The sequence below is a fragment of the Psammomys obesus genome, unplaced genomic scaffold (assembly GCF_907164565.1).
Source record: "Psammomys obesus unplaced genomic scaffold, mPsaObe1.curated_primary_1811, whole genome shotgun sequence".
NCBI classification, from domain to species: Eukaryota; Metazoa; Chordata; class Mammalia; order Rodentia; family Muridae; genus Psammomys; species Psammomys obesus.
Genome location: NW_026585797.1, coordinates 27,502,450 through 27,525,103, shown reverse-complemented (window position 1 = coordinate 27,525,103; position 22,654 = coordinate 27,502,450). Strand labels below are relative to the sequence as shown.

At 37.4% G+C, this 22,654-nt stretch overlaps 1 protein-coding gene across 1 annotated transcript in view; it reads right to left on the bottom strand.

Moving 5' to 3' along the window:
- The window catches only part of Trdn (triadin), a 350,576-nt gene that overhangs the window by 94,653 nt on the left and 233,269 nt on the right, over positions 1–22,654 (bottom strand). The window contains exon 18 of the mRNA XM_055599238.1: positions 19,451–19,477. Coding sequence (XP_055455213.1) covers positions 19,451–19,477 — 27 coding nt within the window. The remainder of the gene's footprint in view (positions 1–19,450; positions 19,478–22,654) is intronic.

Sequence of the window (22,654 nt, the reverse complement as noted above, 5' to 3'; positions counted from 1 at the left end):
CAGTCTTTATAATGTAACCTACACTAGTGAATCTCCATTTACAACACGTGCACAAACACACACACACGTATACATACATACATACATACATACATACATACATACATACATATTATGTATGTATGTATACTTATACATATGTGTGTGTGTTTGTGTGTGTGTTTCAAGTCAGGGTTTCTCTGTGTAGCCTTGTCTGTCCTGGACTCAAACTCTCAAACGCACAGCAATCAACCTGCCTCTGCCTCCCTGAGTGCTGGGATTAGAAGCATTATCACCACACACAGTTCAACATGTATATTTTCAGTTGGTTCTCTTTCTCTAGTTAATTGTGCCTAATGTAGATTGCTATAGTACAAATGGTTTTGGCAGAACATGGTTATAGGAACAAACTTCTCTAATGAGCATTGTGATATCTGTAGCTGACTCTCTAATTCTCTACATAAAGTTGATACAAAAATCTCCTAGTATTACAGACAATACTGGTGACCCATGATGTGACTGCTTTAGGGTGCCATCTTGTATCTTGATCTCTGTGTCTATATGTGTTTCTTGTGTTTTCCCCCCTTTGATGCTTTTACTTGCTTGATTGTTTTGTCCTGTTTTGATTTGTTTTTATTTTATTTTTTATTATCATTAGTTAGATGTCTATTTGTCTCATAAGGAGAGACAGAAACTGTGTTGAATCAGATGTAATGGAGAGCTGAGAGACCTGAAAGGAGTAGGAGAAAGGGAAACTTTAATCAAAATATGCTGTATGAAACAATGATTTTTTTCAATAAAAGAAAAAAAATTATTATTTGTGTGTAGGTGTAGGGTTAGGTCCAGAAGTGGGAATAAATATAATCAAAAGATATTGTATTAACATGGCAGCCTACAAAATGGGATGGGATTTTTACTAACTCCACATTTGATAGAGGACTAATATTCAAAATATATAAAGAACTCAAGAAACCAGATATCAACAAACCAAACAATGCAATTTTAAAATGTGGTACACGTTTAAACAAAATTCTCAATAGAGAAACTGCAAATAGTTGAGAAGCACCTAAAGAAATGTCTGAAGTCCATAGCCATGAAGGAAATGCAAATCAAAAATACTTTAAGATTCCATTTTACACCTGTCAGAATGGTTACTTAATAATAGAAGGAACAGCTCTTGCCAGCAAGGATATGGAGCAAGGGGAACACTTCAACGTTGTTGGTGAGAGTGCAAATTTCTACAGTCACTAGAGAAATTAACACAGTGATTACTCAGAGAACTGAGAATCAATCTACCTCAATACCCACATATACCAATCTTGCCTATAGAACTTCTTTGGGTCTGTGGACTGTAGTGAGATTACTTCTTACTTAACAACTAATATAAACTTCTAAGTGAGTATATAGCATGCTTGTCTTTCTGGGTCTGGGTTAGCTCACTCAGGATGATCCTTTCCAGATCCATCTCTTTGCCTGCAAATTCCATGATGTCCTTGTTTTTAATAGTTGAATAGTATGCCATTGTGTAAATGTACCACAATTTCTTTATCCATTTCTGGACATCTAGGTTGTTTCTAGATTCTGGCTATTATTAATAAAGCTGCTATGAACATAGTTGAGCAAATGTCCTTGTTGTATGGTGGAGAGTCTTTCAGATATATGCCCAGGAGTGGTATATCTGGGACTTGAGGTAGAGCTATTTCCAATTTTCTGAGAAAGTGCCAGATTGATTTCCAAAGTGGATGTGCAAGTTTTCACACCCACCAGCAATGGAGGAGGGTTCCCCTTCCTTCACAACCTCACAACCTCACCAGCATGTGCTATCACTTGAGTTTTTTATCTTAGTCATTCTGGTAGATGTAAGGTGGAGAGTCATTTTGATTTGCATTCTCCTCATTCTCCTGATGTCTAATGACTTTAAGCATTTCTGTTTTATATAATTTTTTTCAGTTTTATTTTGTTATTGTTTATTATTATTAGTTACATTTTATTAACTCTGTATCCCAACTGTATCCTACTCCCTTATTCCCTCCCAATCCCACCCTCCCTCCCTCAGCTTCTCCCTGATAAAGTGCTTCTTGTCCATTCAGTATTCCATGGTTGAGAATTCTCTGTTTAACTCTGTATCCCAATTTTTATCTGGCTTATTTAGTTTGTTTTGTTGGTGTTTAATTTCTTGAGTTCTTTATATATTTTGGATATTAGACTTCTGTTGGATATAGAGTTGGTGAAGATCTTTTCCCAGTATGTGTCCTGTCATTTTGTTCTATTGACAGTGTCCTTTGCTTTACAGAAGCTTTTCAGTTTCATAAGGTCCCATTTACTAGGCCTCCTGCTAAGAAGTAGCTGATAGACAGCTCAATCTCCATGTAGGTTCGATAATAAGGGGGGTCAGGGATTGTCTCTGACATGAACTCTGTTGCCTGCTCTTCCATCACTTTCCCCTGGTGGGGCAGCATTGTCAGGCCACAGTGGAAGAGGATGCAGCCAGTCATGGTGAAACTTGATAGGCTGGTCAGTTGGTAGAGAAGTAAGGCTGCTCCATTCTGAGGACTAAGAGAAGGGGATGGGGTCAAAGAGGGAGTGAGGGTAGGACCAGAATGAGAAGAAAGAGAGGGCTATGATAAGGATGCAAATTGAATAAAAAAGAAGAGGTCTGGGGTGGTGGGGTACTATGAATCTCCCTGTGAAGAGAAAATAAAATAGATTTTTGTGGATGGACAGGGGGTAGGTAGAGATGATAACAGGAAGGATCCAGTAAAGTAGGAAGGGACAGAAGGAGAAAGTAGAGGAGAGAGAACTGGAATTTTAGGGGACAATGTGGAAACCTAGTACAATGTAAACTTCATAGGATTTATGAGGGTGACCCTAGCTAGGACTCCCACAAATAGAGGGTATGGAGCCTGAACAGGCTGTCTTCTGTAATTAGACTCCTAGTGGTCGAACCAGGACACCAGCCCAGCCACAAAACCTTTGACCTACAATCTGTCCTGCCTACCAAACATGCTGGGGTAGAAGTGACTCAGCATTTCTGGGAGTAGACAACCAATGACTTGTCTAACTTGAGGCCAAAGCCACAAGATGGAGCCCATTCCTGACACTGCTCGAATGGCCAAAAACCTGACCTGGATGGCTCAGAGTTCTAAGATAGAACCAAACACAACTGACAGAAAACAGTAAAAGAAATTATTCCAAATGATATTCTATTATACTCATAGATTGGTATGTAGCCCAATCATCATCAAAGAGGCCTACTTCCTCCAGCAGTTGATGGGAGCAGATGCAGAGACCCATATCCAAATTTTAGGCTGAGCTTGAGGAAACTCAGTAGTAGAAGAGGAAAAAGGATTGTAGGAGCCAGCAGGGTTGAGAACATCAGGAGGACATGGCCAACAGAATCAACTGAGCAGGGTACACAGGGTCTCACAGACACTTGAAGTGACAGCCACAGGACCTGTATGGGTCTGTGTAAGGCCCTCTACATATATACTGTATTTGTTTAGCTTGGGGTTTCTGTGGGACTCCTAACAGTGGGAACAAGGGCTATCTTTAACTATTTTACCTGCTCATGGGGCCCCTTTCCTCCTACTGGGTTGCCTTGTCCAGCCTTGATATAAAGGATTCTGCCTAGGCTTATTGAATCTTGTTATGCCATGTTTCATTTGATATCACTGTGAGTCCTGAGGGGAGGCTGTGGCTTAGGTGTAGTGTATGAGAGAAGAATAAAGAAAAAAAAAATAAAATGTGGAATACTTAAATCTTTCTTTAAAAATTATTAGACCTATTTCTCTTTTTTCACATTTTCTTTTTTTTTTTTTAATAGAAAATAAGCTCAACTATGTTCATAGCAGCTTTATTCTAATAGCCAGAAACTGGAAACAACCTAGATGTCCCTCGACCAAAAAATGAATACATAAATTGTACATTTACACAATGGAATACTACTCAGCTATTAAAAACAAATAAATCATTAACTGTGCAGGAAAATGGATGGAAATAGAAAAGATCATCCTAAGTGAGGTAACTCAGACCCAGAAGGATGCACAGAGTATGTACTCACTTATAAGAGGATATTAGACCTACTGTACAGGATAACCATACTATAATCCACAGACCCAAAGAAGCTGAGTAACAAGAAGGGCCCAATAGAGGGTGCCAGAATGTCACTCAGAAGGGGAAGTAGAATAGACAGCAGCAGTGATGATGACATGGAACTGGACAGGAGATGGAATGGAAGGGAAATAAGAGTGGGATCAGAAATGGAGAGAGTGGGATGGGGGGAGGTGAGAGGGCTAGGAACAAAAAGGGAAACTGAGAGGGGACATCTCTTTGACAAGCTGGGGGCCTGCAACAAGATAGGTCCTGAAAGGACATGGGTATAACTCTAGCTGAGACTCTTAATGGGGGCAGGGGGGATGAAGACATCTCCTAGCCAGGTAGGACTAGTAGAAGGAGGGGAACAACAACCCACCAACAAAACCTACTTTCCAAAAATTACCCTACCTACAAGAAATACAGGGACTTTCTCTGACATGAACTCAGTGGTGGGCTCTTTGACCACCCCCCTGAGGGTGACCACCCCCCTGAGGGGGGAAGCAGTTTTGCCAGGACACAGAGGAGGACAATTCAGACAGTCCTGATGAGACCTGGCAAGCTAGGGTCAGAGGGAATGGGAGGAGATGAAGTAGGGAGGATGGGATTGGGAAGGAATGAGGGAAGGGGCTACAGCTGGGATACAAAGTGAATAAAATATAATCAATATAAAAAATAAAAGTTTAATTAAAAAAAGTACAGGGGTAAAGAGGGAAAAAAGATTGAGGGAAAGTCCAAACAATAATTGGACCTACCTGAGACCCACCCCATGGTAGAGGCCAGCCCCTGAAAGAAATGATACTCTGCTATGCTTGCAGACAGGAGCCTAACTTGACTGTAGTCTGGAAGGTTCCAGCCAAGATGCTGGGACTTGTAGCCAATCATGGGGTAGAGCTCTGGGGATTCTGTGGAAATTTGGGGGGAAAAGATAGAAGGATATGGAAGGGACAGGAACCCCACAGGAAGACCAACAGAGACCATTTTAACCCAGAGTCATGGGGGGCTTTCAGAGACTGAGACATCAGCAAAGGAGCATTGCATGATCCTTAGTATCCATATTTGAAAACAAAGGAAAAGAAATAGTATGTCCTCACCTATACCACTGGCTAATTCATCATGGTATTCCCAGAAGTGAAGCACATAAGGAGCTTACTAAATTCATGTTCCATCTAGATCAGCAGAAAAAAAAAAAATTCAGGTCAAATGAACAAAGGGCTGCCTTGAGTCACAGCAACAGACAATCCTGACTCATCAACTAATTAAGCTAGAATATATGAATGTAAGGGAGGCCAAATTCCATTAGGGAAGTCTCCTGTTATGATAGCAAAGTTTTATTATTAATGTTTCTCTCACCACTTTTCAACTTTTCAAAGGGACCTATTGCTGGGGTTAATTGTACGTTGGGAAAAAAAAAATAGACATTTGGGAGCTTGCGAGAGATTGGCACTGAGTTAACATGGATTACAGAATATTAGACACAGCATAGTCACCCTCCAGTTGAAGCAGCAACATAAGGCTATCAGATTCATTGGAAATTTAGCCAATGTCTGCCTAATAGCTCAACAGGTCTTCAAGTCATCTTGTGCTTATTTCTACAGTACAAGAATGAATAATCGGGAGAGATACACTTTGAGTTTGAAAGAATCATGATGCTGGCTCCCTTACCTATGTTTGGAAAAGCCAAGAAGAAGCCATTATCACCACATCTACCCAAAAAATATAGAGAACCACAAACTAACTGTCATCCCTAGAAATATTACTTCAATTAATGTCTTCATTATGAACCTGAATGGTGGTTTTCACCACGTCTCCCTTTAACTCTATGTATCTTGTACATAAAGCGGATGGAGAATGATAGTTGACTGTCTTGAACTCAATCAAAGAGTGACTCCAGCTGATGCTATTCTACTACATGTACTTTTCTTGCATCAGGAGATTAAACTCTGTTCTGGTACCTGGCATTCAGCTCTTGATCTTGCAAATAATTTTTTTTCTTTATTCCTGTCAGTGAGGCTCACCATAAGCAATTTTCTTTCGGCTGGAAAGGCTAGACCACCACAAGAATGTAATAATTCCCAAGTCCTATATCATAACTTACTTCATAAGAATGTTGCTCTCCCATATCTCCAACAACGTAGTGCAGTGGTCAGTTATATTGATGACATTATGTTAACCTGACCTAGTCCAAGTAAACAGAGTATCCACTACTGTTTACTAGTGAATAAATCACATGTGTTTCAGAGGATGGAAAGTAAAGCCAATGAAAATCCAAGGGCCATCTACATTATTAAAATTTCTGGAGGTCCAGTGATGTATGACATTAAGAAATCTTTTCTTTTAAGGTGAAGGATAAGTCGTTGCACCTGGGATCTGCTACCAACAAGGAGGAACATTTAATAGGCTTATTATGATTTTGAGGCAGCATATTCCTCAGTTGCAGGTATTACTCTGTTCAATAAACAAAGCGATGGTAAGTGTTTCTATTTTGTAATGTAGGCCCAGAAGAAAAGAAGGCTCTCTAGCCCATCCAGGCCACTTGATATGCTAGTGGCAGTTAGTAATGCTATTCAGAGGGTCTAGTTAACCTCCATGGGGGAAGGGCAGTTGAGGCCCACAGGGTTTGGGAGCAAGGTTTTGCCATCAGTTGCAAAAACCTAATCTCTCTGAAATAGACAATTCTTGACTTGCTACCTGGTTTTAAGAAAATTAAACATCTGACAATAAATCACCAGGTTAACACACAATCCAAGATACCCATTGTGAGCTCTGGGTTACTTGACCCACCAAGCTATAAAGTTGGATAACCACAGCAGCAGTCCATAATCAAATGGCCGTGGTATATTTGTCATATGCCCTGAGGTGAATATGCCGTGTGTGGCACAGAGAGTAGCCAAATGTCTAATGGTCCTATGCTTGCTACAACATCTGCCATGTACCTATCTATGGCATCTGGAGATATGCCATATAATTAGTTTACTGAGGTAGAAAAGATCAGACCCTAATTTACAGTTCAGCTACATGTTCTGGAAGCACTACCAGGAAGCAGACAACAGCAAAATTAAAGCCGCTTTCTGGGACAATCTTGAAAGGCATCCATCTCGAGAAATCTAGACACTGGACTTCAGGCAGGACGCTGGGCCATAAATTTTTCTTGGAAAGAAAAATAACCAAAAATATGATTGTATATAGTGATTCAATTATATAGTATTGTATTGTGTAGCTAATTGTTTGGCTGTAGGTTGAGGACATGAAAGAATGTGAAGATACTTTGTGTTGTATAAATTCTCAACAAAAGGTCATCTCATTAAAGAAAGAATTCCATGACCAAGTACATAGGATTACTTATTCTGTGGATAGTAGTGAACATTTTTCTTGGCTATTCTTATAATGGCCCTTTGGGCCTATAAGCCATGACATGGTGGCACACAACATAGACTTCCAGTAAAGCTGAACTGATGGATAGTATTGAGTGCCAAATCTACCACCAGTGAAGACTATTAATGAGCCATTAATATGGCACTGTGCCCCAGGGTGAGCAGCCAGTGAAATGGTAATAGATAGATTATATTGGAACACTTTCATAGTGGAAGAAGAAATATTTTTTCCTTATTTAAAAAGATGTTTAAACATGTTTGCAGTGCTCCTGCATGGACGGACAGTTTTACAGGTAAAGAAGAAAGTCTTGGTGAGGTGCCCGATAACTGTAGAAAATATGAAAAGTATAACTAAAAATACCAGTACCTTATAGGAGTCTTTCGAGTCCTCAGGATCAGGTTGGGTCTGCTGAGGCTTCTAATGGGTTCTAATGGTTCTAATGGGTTCTCTATGTAGATGCCAATCAATCTCAGTTTAGCTGCCAGTCTAGTGAATCCTCTTTTATAATATGCACATTCTATTGGTTCAGACCCTCTAGAAACCACCCGCCTCAATACAGTCAGACAAGATTACTGAAAATGCTGCGTATCTAAATGAAAAAAATGACATTTCGAACTTCAATTGCCCGGAAGCATTGATCTGGCGGCTGCTTTGATATTGAAATCTCAGGGGAAAGACTGCTTTTACCAGGCCTTCACTGAAGACAGGGAAGAATTTGCAAGTCCATTTCCTTTTGTTTGTGACAGCAGGTGGGATAGCTTGGGAAGATCGCTCCTCTTGCTTCACCTCCTTGTAAATTTAACCCATTGTTCTGAGCTGTTTTTACTCTGGCTTAAAAGCTCTCTGCAATAAAGTCAGGCTGTTGCTGCTGGCTGGTTGTGTCTGGAGCCTCTTGGAAAAGTCCCCTGTGTGTTGTGTGTTAGTTTATTAATTTTAATCCTCACTCCCAACTCAAGAACCGTTCGGCTCTGCTGGCGGGCTCCGGCATTCATTTTTTTCATTTCCAGTTTTAATGCAAAATTCATCCAGCCTTGTTTTATGACAAATAAACTTTAGAAATAAAAACAATTCATCTAAGTAAGCAGGTTTTCTCCCTGTCAGGAATCGAAAGAAAACCCTAATCAATTTTTCCTCCTATAACCCAGAGTACCTCCAGCTTCCTTTGGTGTTGAGAGCAGAAAATTTCTTTCTTATACACTTGAAGGTGTTTATTATAAGGATGGGAAAAAGTAAGTTTGTATTGTACAACTTCAGAAATTGAGGTCAATGTAAAAGAAAAAATAGGTGCCTTTATGTTTATTTATTTATTATAGGGGGCAGAGCATGCACACAGTCCAGAAGGACTATAAAAGCTAAAGGACAACTTGCCTGAGCGATTTCTCTCCTTTCTTCACATACGTTCTGGGGATCAAGTCCCACTTGCCAGGCTTTTCAGCAGGCACCTCTACCTGGTGTGCATCCTGATGGACTGCTATTTTTAGTCCTAGACTATAGTGATGGATTTAGCTAAGATGGAGCTGAACTAGGAAGAGAAAAAGGTGGTTTTCTGTATTTTCCTTACTCACTGGATTTTGTTATCATTCTTAATTTTAAACAGCCCTCGATAATCTAAATGCTCCTATCTCTTCTTATTCACCAGTCATCACCCTTAAAGTTTGTTATATGGCCATTGGCATGACAGACAATGAGTATTATCTAAATATGAAGGATACTGTGATTCAGGTGAAGAGGTGAGCTGTAATACACAACTTCAAAAGTCTCTGATATCACGCTTACATACTACGTCTAGGATGCAGACATCTAGCGTTAGCATTTTTGTTTTAATGTATGTAATGTTAACAATTCAAAGGTCGCTCATATTTTAAAGGTATTGCTTGAAAATGAGAATGAATGAAACAACAAAATTCATCAGTGTCTGTAGAAGGAAAAGTAATATTGATAGATCTTTGGGTATGTATGGTAAAAAGATAGGAATATGATTTTCTCATAAATTCTCAGGCATATGTAAAATATTTATTAATAAGTCCATCCTTCAGCTACTAAATATAAATATACATTCTCACAGATGTATTTAGAGTTATGTATGATGTAGTGTTATTTCATATATAAAGCTGTGCATGTTTGAAGGTCAATTTAGAGAAATATATGAAAGTGAGATCATGAGAATTCTATTAGCCATTTTAATGAGGTTGGATTTTATGAATATCTGGAGGAAAGAGAATTTCTAATAAAGTGGTTTATTCAGTGTTGTGGCTCTGATGATTTACTATGGCCCTTGGTGAGTTTTAATATAAATATAAACACCCTAGGCCAGTCATGGGATCATGACAGTAGGTCAGGAAGAAAACAGTGAAGGTCTGAATTGTGCTGACAGTCAGGGTTATGAATACAAATACATATTTGAAAAATAATTTTCAGGCAATTGGTGGAAACTTGAAAAGATCATCTTGAGTGAGGTAACCCAGAAGCAGAAAGACACACATGGTCTATACTCACTCATAAGTGAAGATTAGCCATATAATATAGGATAAACATACTAAAATCTATACTCCCAAAGAAGCTAAACAAGAAGGAAGACTCTAGGGAATATGCTCAATCCTCATTCAGAAGGACAAACACAATAGACATCAGAAGTAGAAGAAGATAGCAAACAGGATGGGGGCCTAACACAGTGATCCTCTGAAATACTCTACTAATCGAGGTATCTAAGCAGAGGCTGAGACTCATAGCCAAACTTTGGGCAGAGAGCAGGTAATCTTATGAAAGAGGGGGGAAATAGAAAGATAGGTGCTTTAAAAGGAGACCAACAGAGCCAATAAAATAGCATCCTGTAGGCTCTGCAGAGACTGATACCCCAACCAAGGACAATGCATGGAGAAGACCTAAAGCCCTAGCTCAGATGTAGCCCATAGACTCAGTCTCCAAGAGAGTTCCCTAAAAAGGGAGCAAGGGCTTTTTCTGGCATGAACTCAGTGACAGGCTCTCTGATCCCCTTTTCAGGGGAGGGGGCGGCCATGCAGCCTTGCCAGGCCACAGAGGAAGACAATGCAACCATTCCTGATGAGACCTGATAGCCAAGGGTCAAATAGAAGGGGAGCAAGACCTCACCTATCAGTGGACTAGCGGAGGGGCATAGGGGGAGAAGAGGGGGAGGTGAAATTGGGAGGACACGAGGGTGGGTGACACAGCCAGAATTGAAATTAAATAAGTTGTAATAAATGATAATAATAAAAAATTAAAAAGTCAGAAATCCATTATGATTATTTAAATAGACAGTTAGTAGAAATAAAGAAAAAACTCAAATTTTTTCCAGATTTCTAGTAATGATGAAAAACAACTGGGGAGCACAGAGTAGCCAGTTTAAGTTGAGGAGGGTTTGAATCTGAAGTAGTCTAATTGAAGAGTTGAGAACACAAGCCTGAAGTGCATAGTAGAATCTGAAATGAAGATACAACTGGTATCTTCAGAATATAGGGAAGAATTGCAATCGTGACATATATATGTAAAGGATGGAATACAAAGCTTAAGGCTTAAGCTAATGGAACCTCTGGGATGCCAACCATTATGTGTCTACACAGTAAACGTATGTAAATATTTCAGAAATAAAGCTCACAGACTCTGAAAAAAACCTGAAGACTATTTTGCCTTAGAAACTTCTCAACTGACACAGAGAAGAGACAAAGTGAAATTTTGTGCTGAGGGCTTTAATAATTCAAAGGCTAACACATTTCCTTGTTTCTGCGAGGAAAATACCATCAGCATTATCTACAGCAACAGTGGCATGCCTTATCTTGAGACCTGGGTTTCCACCCGAGATACAGTGAATGTCATATACATCCTACAAATCCTCACTGCTTTGCCTTGTTCTGTTGCTGAGACCTAAAATGCTCTCACAGATCCTTCTCACCTTAGAAAACCTATCTGTAACTGAAGGTCTTGCTTCTGAAGTCACTGCAAAGAAAATCTTTTGATGTCTTCAAGAAAATAATAAATTTTTAAGTGCCATGTCACTTCATCTGAATTTATCACTCTGTTGGACTTCAGCTATAGCTATGTTGAAATTTTTTTATTGATAGTGAAAATAGAGTACATATTTTTCCAGTATCTTAAGTGCTCAAGAGTGGCATTAACTCTCATATTTTTCTTTTATTTTATGCAGTGTATGGTATCTATAATTTTTATGTTGAATGAAAATGAACATAAGTAAAAAAAAATTAAATTTCAAAACATGTTATCAAATGAAGATGTAATATTATGCCTCTTCAAATAAAATATTAAGGGAAAATAATTCATAAGAGCTATAAATTAGTACATTGTAGATTATTTACTAAATTGTAGCTGAATTATTCTTAACATTGAAAATTTTACATCACAAAATCAATCCTTTTCACTGTATCATGAATAGTCCCTTGTTCAAAGTCAACTTGGAACCAAAAAACCACTATTCAATTTTCTTGTATAATTTAATTGTGAAAGATTAGAAGGTGTCACGTACTATGGATGGCATATACATGAGGGAATAATAAATGTGCTACATGGAAGAGGAAAGGAAAGGTGTACATTAGTCAAGAAATGAGAAAAATCAGCTTTAATGTTGTTTTGTAAATTTGTCAATTATATAAGTCCTGATCAAAGTCTGTTTATGATAGCTTTGGAAGCAACTTGTACTTTGATAACTCTTTCCTTATATGTCAAACCAATATACAAAACCATATTTGAACCATAATTGAGATATAAGATTAATTAGCAAAGTAGATGGTCATAATATCTTATATTAATAAGTAGCTTTTCTCTCATTTGTTTCTAAAATCCTATCTACCAGGCTCATTTCAACAAAAATGTTGGCCATGTTATAAATTCATGACATCCGTAGTTGAGGACTCTGATTTATTGTACTTTTTTTAAAAAATTCTATATCACAGTTTACTTTGACGTATTTGAACTGCAAACTATGAAAGTTTGATTTTATACCATAAATACTCAAGGAAACATGCCTAAATCTATACATGAATCCTGTGCCAGTAGTTCAATATTTGCTGTTTTAGTCATTATCCCATTTTTTCTATAATTACTAACTACTCAAAAATGACTATCTGTAATAAAATTAGAGAAGAAAGCACCTACTGTTTTCTGGACACAGTGTTGGTGTTACTCTTAGCTACAGATTCAATTGCAGCCCACCTTCATCCTCCTTCATGTTTTCAAATTTATCAAAAACCTGGCCTTACTGACAGCATGTGAAGTCCACATATGCATACCCAGATTAATGACTTTGTCTTACTCTCTATACTGTCTACTAAGCCTTTTATAATACTATGATTTCCCTCATTATTTACATCATCCTATATTAATGAGCTATGTCAATTTCAGAATATGATACCACATAAAGCTTCATTAATTTAGTCTTCTGTCAGTTATGGTGAAATTATATCAATTAAACATAATATGATGCAACTAGATGATATAAAGATGAATATGGATACATACCAATTCATAGATGTACATCAACTAATAATAATGTATGAAATACATTAATGAATGTGGTATATTAATTTATGTTTGTACATGTAATGTTAGAAGGTGTATGCGAACTTGTACCATGTATATTTTATTCGTTTTACAATTTTACTGTATGTTTCCTTTTGTACATATACAAAGTAATTTATTTGTTTGTTTGTTTGTTTGAGACCTGGTTTCTCTGTGTAGCCTTGGCTGTCCTAAAAATAAAGTAATTTTATAAGAATATGCAATGTTATTTTAGTGGGATGTGTGTAAGGGTGTATGTGTAGATTTTTGTGATCTTGAATGTATAATTAAAGCAGACTTGTTACATATTTTTATAAGATACTTTTAAAGACATTGTTAGAATTACTGCTTTGCTTCCCAAAGCAAAACTTCCCTATGTCAGCATCTTACGGACTATAGTTTTTAATCCTATACTAATTTCATACATAATGAACATTTTATGTGAGTCTTCTTCACAAAATTTTAATTTATTCAATACCTGATCCTTTAAAGTAGTGGGTTGAATCCAAATGCCCTACGAATAACTGAAATCACATTGAGTTTGCAGCATATAGAAAGACTTTACCCACCAGGGTATTGGAGGAGATACTGAGACTCATAGGAAACTTTGGGCAGAGTACGAGAATCCTTATGGAAGAAGAGGCAGAGAGAAAGACCTGGAGGATACAGGAACTCCACAAAGAGAACAACAGAGCCAAAATATCCGGGCCCAGAGGATCTGCAGAGACCAATACTCTAACTAAGGACCACGCATGGAGAGGACCTAAAACCCCTCTTCAAAGGAAGCCCATTGGTTGCTCAGTTTCCAAGTGGATTTCACAGTAAGGGGTACAAGGGCTGTCTCTGACATGAACTCAATGGCTGGCTCTTTGATCACCTTCCCCTGGGGATGCAGCCTTGCCAAGCCACAGAGGAAGATGATGCAGCCAGTCTGATGACACCTGATAGGCTAGGGTCAGATAGAAGAGGAGGAGGTCCTCCTCTATCAGTGAGTGGACTAAGGGAAATCCATAGGGGAAGAAGAGGAAGGCTGGGTGGGATTGGGAGGAGATGAGGGAGTGGGCTACAGCTGGGAAATAAAGTGAATAAATTGTAATAAATAAATATATAAATAAAATAAAATTGAAATTTTTTCAAAAGCCATATTTCAATTTGGATGTAGTTACAAACATTAATTTATAGATCTAGAGAACCCAAACTGATGCAATAGAAAACTAACCATAAAGCCTGGTTAGCTAAGACGCTATAAGTATCATGCAAAGTTTTTTTTCTGTGTTAGTGAAACAGCAAAATCAGTAAACAATGCTCTTCTTACAGCACTGCACAGACAGTAAGTTAGAAGCTTCAGTATCAAGTTATAGTCACTTCAGCTTTTTTTTTTCCCAGCTGTGTTTACCCTTTTTGGTTGAGGCAGCAGCAATCTCTTCTTTGGCTCGTTCAGCTTCTGCAAATTCAGTTATTTAAAGAATAAGTGATGGACATCAGAGTTTTCAGAACAATAACATATGGTACTGTTGTAGCCAGGCAGAGCACAGATAACCAAAACATTAAGTGCATATAGAGTCTGAGAAAGAGAAGCAAGCTGCACAGAAAGCCGAAGTACAAAACACTTGTAGCACTTTGGTTTTTGATAAATTAACTATGTAAACTATCTTCTAAGGTATAACTCTGTGATATCATAATTGTATTTTTATGTAAGTAGTGCTGATAATGTGGCTTATTACACACAAAAATAGATATTAATGTGCTATGTATACAGGGACAGTTTAAGTGACTTATGAATGATAGTGTAAAAGCCTTCGTTCAGTCTTTAGCTATGTAGATGGTGACAAATATTTTACCTGGTGTAAGCACTGTAAAATATTAGTCATTATAATAAAGAAATTGACTCCATTGCTGCTTCAAGAAATAATAGCAATTGAAATGGCAAAAACTTAGCTATGGGGATGTGCTTATATGAGTATTTAGTTAGGAAAATAAGAAAGCTAGACTAAAGATACAATATGGAATGCTGAACCCAGAACAAAATATTTCATTTCGAAGCACAAATGGATAAAGTTTTCTAAGGTATGCAGGGGGTGGGGTAGGAACAAAACAATAGCAAGGTATCAAATCTTTGCAATTATTTCTCTCTCATTTTATCAACAGTTAATTATTTGAAGTTGTTCTTTATTACCATATTTTTACACTTTTAGTTTTATTGGCATTTGTATATTACTACCCACTTTTATGGTATCTATTGATAAAGATCTTAATTTTAGTGTAATAAAGTACATAAGCTTTTAAATTTTCCAGATTAGATTTTTCCATAGAGTTTTAAAGGTCTTGTTGTGACATAAAAATGCCTTTATATTTATCCATATACATATTTTAGAGAACTTTTCTCATTGGGCTGATGGCCCTCTCTCTGGAGCCAAATATCACCTAACACAAAGCTAAACACTAGATGTGAGAAGCCCTCTTTTGAGTTGTTGGCGAGAGCTACCAAAGATCTTCCCAAAACATACAACTTATTGCTCTTGCCATTGGCTGCTACCCAGAAGTGGAAGGTAAGTCACTATTGCTGAAGAAACTATGCACTTCAGAGAATGTCCAGAGGTCCCAGAGTTAGGATGTTCCTGAATGCTCTCTCCTTGAAGTCTAGATTTCACTTTTAGAAGGCACCATGCAAGCTTCCAAAACAGAAGCAATCTATAGTTCCACCCAGCTATGATGCCTGTAAATCATATCAATGACCAACATGGCACCCTACAGGTGCAGTATTAGCACACATATGTTGGTGGTAGCCAATGGCTCTCTAGTTAGACATAATACCCTTTTTACAAGAGGGATACCATGTCTGGTACTAGAAACATAACTATTTTATGAAACCATCATTACTGCAGAAGACTCTACAATCACTAAGTTACCACACCAAGATAAGACTATATTCCTTATTTTTTTCTCCAGTGGTATTCAAATGATGCTCCATTCTCTTGGTATAAAATGCCTCTGCTCTTTCAATGATAAATACCTAAATTCAAAATTTCTTACTCTTCGGATTCTGATACTGGCTGCTTGCAAATAATTCTGGGGTAGAGGAGGAGATTGCAGCTCCACATATTGTGACACTGAAGTGGTTAGACTGATCAACTTATGCTTGTTGGCTTAGTATGTAAAACTATGTGCAGTGCTAACATGAGATGAACAGCATTTGCTGGCATTTCAAATAAATTTATATAGACAAATTTTTTATTTTTGTCTTGTCTTAAGTGAATATTTTGTTCACAACTCAATTGACCAGAGAACAGTTGCAGATAATGTGATCTATGTTATCTAAACCAGGAATTACTCAACATGGGAAGAATCAACTGCAGCAGTGTTTCTAAGTGCCTTCAAAGCACTGATGTTGAGTGTGATTATTCACAGTTAAGTTGAGAGGTGCTACCATATCTTTTAATAAGTAGTGTGACGATAGTGCCCTTTTGAAGATTCACTATGAATAGTGTTACATGTGTTATGTAATCTACACTCTAAAGCCCCATCTGTTTTGTCAGCTCCCTACTTAGATATAACTAATCATATTGTCAAGCTCAGGACCCTTATATCCAACTTTAAAAGTAATACATACATTCCAATGACTGCAAGGGGTGAGAAATGGGTGTTTGGAGACATTTTTGGCTTGTGCTTGGACAGAAAAAAATCAGCTCGCAGAAATTCTAAATCTAGGTTTGGCTTTTTTGTCTTATTCAAGACACTCTTCAACTTTAACCCATGATACTGTAGGTGAATCAAGAACCTTTTATTATAACTGGGTCATTAAAACGTGGAAGGTTTTTTTTTTTTTTTTGCCAAGTTCATAGTATCCATGAGAACCTTTACTTCAAATTGATAGGTGTTTTTTGTATTAATTATTATTTATTATTATTAATTATGTAGGAGCTGAGGTAAATGGTTCCTCCCTAATAACTCAATGTATTTTCTAGCTACGATACAGTGATAATGAAAAAATAATTTTCCACGAATTTTTCTTCACCTGTCAACCTCACTTTTTAAATCTAGTGCCATTGCCATCACATTGATTTACGTACATACTTATTTTGTGTTCATTTATCTATCTATATATAAAAATACCATATGGTTTAAAATAATAGAGAACCATATTCCATATATTAAGGTAATACCTACAACTTGCACAAGTTAAAGAATTTTTCAAAATATCCATAACATGTAACTTTGATCTTAGGCATTAATCTTAGAGTTGTTGATGGTCTATAAAAACTGTGTAAAAATTATGTTATGTTATTTCAATATCAAAAAGGCCAGTTCCTAAATAAATGGGAAATCATACTAATATTAGATAATTTAAAGAATCAAGGGCTTATGAAACACTTTAAATTAATTTTGTAGTAAAGAATAATATTCATGTTTAATTTCAAAGGTCTCAATCACATAAGGAGTTGAATGCTATGATTTAAATATTATATTTGATTTCAATATTTGAGAAGCTAGTTTACTTCAAAAGATGCTTATCATCTTCTTCTGTGGCCACTCAAGGATGGCCACTGAGTCCATATCAGAGATAACCCCAGCTCCTTTATTAGGGAACCCACATGAAGACTGAGTTGCCTATGTACTACATTTGAGCAGCAGGTCTAGAACCTTTCCGTGCATGGTCCTTGGTTGGAGCACCAGTCTCTTCAAGGCCCCCATAGCCCCAATGTATTGGCTCTGTTGGTCTCCTTGTAGAGCTTCTGAACCCTCCAGGTCTTTCTTTCCCTTCTTCCATTAGATTCCCTACACTCTGCCTAAAGTTTGGGTATACAGCCAGTCCTGATGAGACCTGATAAGCTAGGGTCAGATAGTACAGGAGGAAGACCTCCCCTATCGTGGACTAAGGGAGAGGTATAGGAGGAAAATCAGGAGCGAGGGTGGCTCTGGGAGAAGATGAAAAAGGGGGCAACAGCCTGGTTACAAAGTGAATAAATTGTAATAAATAATAAGTAATATAAATAAATATATCACAAAAAAATTGCTTATTTCTTCAAAATGTGATTGAACAGTGTTATACTGATAGACATAATTCTAAGTTTTTTCTTGTGGATGAATTTTTAACTATGTGTCATATTTCCTCATGAGAAATGTTAATTTTCAGAGTAATTTGCAATCTAAGGTTTTCTACGAGTGATACAAAATTGTTTCACTCTGTGCATTCTCTTGATTATGCATTTCCATGGCTTAGCATATTCAACAATTTGTAACACAAACTCTGAGTCAGCCTTACATTCAACTTTAAGCTCCAACTTTGTGTGAAAATATAAACAAAATTATAGGTCCTAAAAACTACTTCTTTATTTTTAAGGTTGTGTGTGTGTGCGTGCGTGTGTGTATGTGTGTGTGTTCATTGTTTGGGATGCCCAGTCATGGCAGGAGAGGAGAGGACATTGGAATTGGATGTCCTAGAGTCCTAGAGCTGGAGTTACAGGCAATTGGGATCCATCATGGATTGATGGATTTCAATTGAGATCTCAAGAACTCCAGTCTTATAGAAGACTTGAAGAGCAACAAGTATTCTTATCATTTTTTTAAGGTCTCCAAGATTTTAATGTCTTTTTGAACAATTGCAACCACAGTGTTCTACTTCTTAAATGATATCAAGCTACCTAATATTTTCCAATTATTCTTTGATATATGTCAATAACATACTGTTTAAAAAATAAAACATAGGATTCCTTTATATATCAGCACTAGGATCAATATGCATGTACCTTTAACTCAGAACAAATATATAAATGCTTTCTATAGTGAATGCTGGTTATATTATACCATTAATCTTGTTTATAAAGCACAAGAAAGTTTTTATTTATTCTTGTTATTGCACTTAACATTTATTAATAAAAGTATTTATTAACAGTATTATAACTATATTTTATTAATTTAAAAATAATAAACAACAAAGCAGCATTTCTCCTTAAACATGTTATAAGAGCTGCCATTGATGTATCTGTCATAACTTATCAGTTATCAGAAAAGTTCATAATCTGAGGATATAAACATTAAAAAAGAATTGAAACTCTACAAAAGAAATTTTAATAAAGTTTTAGGATGACAACATTTCATTGCAAACGAAACTTTCATAGTAGACAAATTACATTGTTCAGTAGTTTGGTCAAGTAATTAATCATTGGGATCCTTAAATAATTAGGAAATGCATAAGAAAATAAAACTACTTCTAATTATGTGGAAAAACAAGCAACTGAATATAGAATTTTTTTATATAAGTAACTGAAAACTCACATATTAAAGCTCTCTAGACAAATTTTCATAAGAACAAACACACAAAAAGGCAGGCAAGTTATTTTGCATGTTATTTCACCAAAACAATCATATACAAACGTGGACAGGTGGGATTCCCAAATCAGTGTTAACAAGGCCCAAAGAAACAAACATGATTAGGCTGCTAAAACATGCTCTTCTTATCAAGCTTTGTTCAACATACTTGCTTTTCCATGTTTTTCACTTGGAGCTGCAATGAAAAGAGAGGACCAGGTCTTCATTAATTAGTAGTCTATCTTTATTTAAATAACTTTGAGATTTAGTTCTTCGGGGGATAGCTGGAATATTATTTGAAATTGCAGAAGAATTGTTCCGAGGAGAAAATGAAGCTTTGCAATTTTTTTTTATTTTTATTTTTATTTTTATTTATTTATTTATTTATTTATTTATTTATTTATTTATTTTGCTATGGTCTAAAGCAGGTCTCAAATCTCACAGATTTGGCTGGCAGTAGAAGCAGAGTTCACACATCTTTCAGCACTCACTCATGCTTCATTTAAGCTGCCTTCAAAAATTATCAAAGGGCCTGATTGCTGTCATGTTTAGGCAAATACATTTTCCAGACTCTATAACATTGCCTAAAAAGTATAAATTTTAAAATAAATCTGGCAGTTTCTCAGAAAATTGTAAATAGTTCTACCTCAAGGCTCAGTTATACTACTCCTGGGCATATACCTAAATGATGCTTCATCATAGCACAAGGACAGCTCAACCATGTTTATAGTAGCTTTCTTCATAATAGCCAGAAACTGGAAACAACCAAGATGTCCCTCAACTGAATAATAGATACAGAAACTATTGTACATTTATACAATGGAATACTACTCAGCTATTACAAACAAGAACATGATTTGCAGGCAAATGGATGGAATTAGAATATTATCCTGGGTGATATAACCAGACCCAAAAAGATGATCACAGTATGTACTCATTTATGAGTTTATATTAGCCATATAGTACATATGATATATAGTACATAAGATGCTTTCTTATTAGGCTCTTAGCAATATATATATATAATAAATCACATTTTCACCCTGGCCTTCACCTGGATCAGGCAGGATGTTTTGGCAAGTTCACTTCCTTTTGTTTGAGACAATAGGCAGGATGTTTTTGCCAAGTTCATTTCCTTTTGTTTGTGTGAGGATCACACAGACAGGTGGTCTAGGTAAACAATTTTGACTTTTCAATGAACTTTATTGTATCAAAGTGCTTTGCTCTGTCTAGAAAAAGGGGCTGTGGAATAAACCGAGTGCCTAGTTGCTACCAGAAGCTCTCTCTAACAGATCTCATGTGTTGTGTCTTGGGTTTTTTTTTTTCTTTATTTCAATCCTACTCCCCACTCAAGAACTGTTCATCTTTGCTTGCAGGCTCCAGCAGTACAGGACAACCATACTATAATCCACAGCCCCAAAGAAGCCAAGGAGCAAAGAGAGGCTAAAGGAGGATGCTTGAATCTCTCAGAAGGGAAAATAAAATAGACATCTGAATTAGATGGAGAGGGAAATCTGGGTGGTAAAAGGGGTAGGGATGGGAACAGGGGTAGGGATCAAGTGTGTAGTGAGGGGAAGAGAGAACTGAGAGAGAGAGAACAGAAATGGGGTGGGATTTCTGGAAGAAGGGAGGCTCGCAGAATTATAGGTGGCTGACCCTAAATGAGACTTCTAGCTGCAGCAGATAGGTATTGTAAAGTCACCTCCTTTTGAAGTCAGACAGCATGTCCAGTAGAGGGAGAAGGACACCAACCTACCCATAAAGGCCCAATTTGAGACACATCCCATGGGAGAGAGCCAACCCTTGGCATGATTAATGATATTTGCTGCTATGCTTTCAGACAGGAGCATAGCATGACTGTCCTCTGAGAGGTTTCATCCAACAGCTGATGGAAACATATGCAGAGACTCATAGCCAAACAGTAGATAGGGCTCAGGGAGTCTTGGAGAAGATTGAGAGGAAGAATTGAGGGAACAGGAGGGGTCAAGGACACCACAGAGGAAACTAACCTAGGTCTATGGGGGCTCTCAAACACTGAACCACCAACCAAATAGAATGCATGGGATGGATCTGAAACCCATACACATATGTAGCAGATGTACAGCTTGGTCAAATGTGGGTCCCCGACAATTGGAGTAGGGGCTGTTCCTGATTCTGTTACCTGCCTCTTTCTCCTGGCTCGGCTGCCTTGTTTGACCTCAGAGGGAGAAGATGGCTTAAATCTGCTGTAACTTCATGCTCCATGGTAGGTGGGTGTTAGTATCTAGGAACCTGCTTGTGGATTGCCTAGCAACTTATGATGTCATCATATCACCTGCCAGGTGCCCACACCTGGAAGGCATGGTTACCTTGCTCCTTTAAGGGGAATAATCTGCCACGTGGTCTCTCTCTTGCTCTTGGCCTCTTGCCTTCTCTTGCCCTCTTGCCTTCTGGCCCTCTCTCCTTTCTTTGTCTGGGTGCCCCTTCTCTCTTTTCCCCCATCATGTCCTGCTTTCCCTTCTCTCTCTCTCTTCATCTCCATCTAATAAACCTCTTTCATATAAAATCTGTTGATGCCTAATCATCATTATTTCATTGTCCCCATCAGTGGGTACCCCTGAGGGGCCTCCCCTTCTCTGAGAGGGAGAAGAGGTGTGAGGGTATGCCTTCAGCCAAGTTGTAAAGTGATTAAATAAATAAATTAATGGAAAAATGTCTAAGTAGCCATGCATAGTTGTGTACGCCTTTAGTCCCAGGACTCTGGAAGCAGAGTCAGGAGCATGTTGTGAGTTTGAGGCCAGCCTGGTCTACAGAGTGAGCTCCAGGACAGCCAAAGCTAAATGGAAGGATCTTGTCTCTTAAAAGAAAACAAAACAAAATGAAAATGCCTAAGTATTAGTAAGATGCTGTACTATATTCACAGCTATAGGTGAACATACACTAACTCTAAGCAATTAGACTATTGTACTTAGTGATAATACATAACAGTAATACTGACCCACTAGAACACTTAAAATTGTTCATATTAATACTTGAGTAAACTTCTGCATGTTGCAATAAATTATGCTCTATTTTATCCTTCCATGTATATGTATAAATTTGAGTATGCATTGTCTCACTGTGGGAGTGCACTCCTAAATGCTCCGCTCTATATTGTAGACAAAACATTCCTTTTCTGAGTTGCAGTAGCTTGACTGTTAATGTGAAATAATGAAACATACTGTTATTTCCTCTCTCAAATTATGTGTCTGAAAATTACTCAGCTTTTAAACTTTATAAGCAATTATTATTCTATTTCGTGTTCTTCTCTTCAACTAATAAACTGTTATCAAGTGCCCATTGTGTGTCTGGGATTATAACAGGCATTTTGGAGAATAAAGAGCTAAAACCAGTC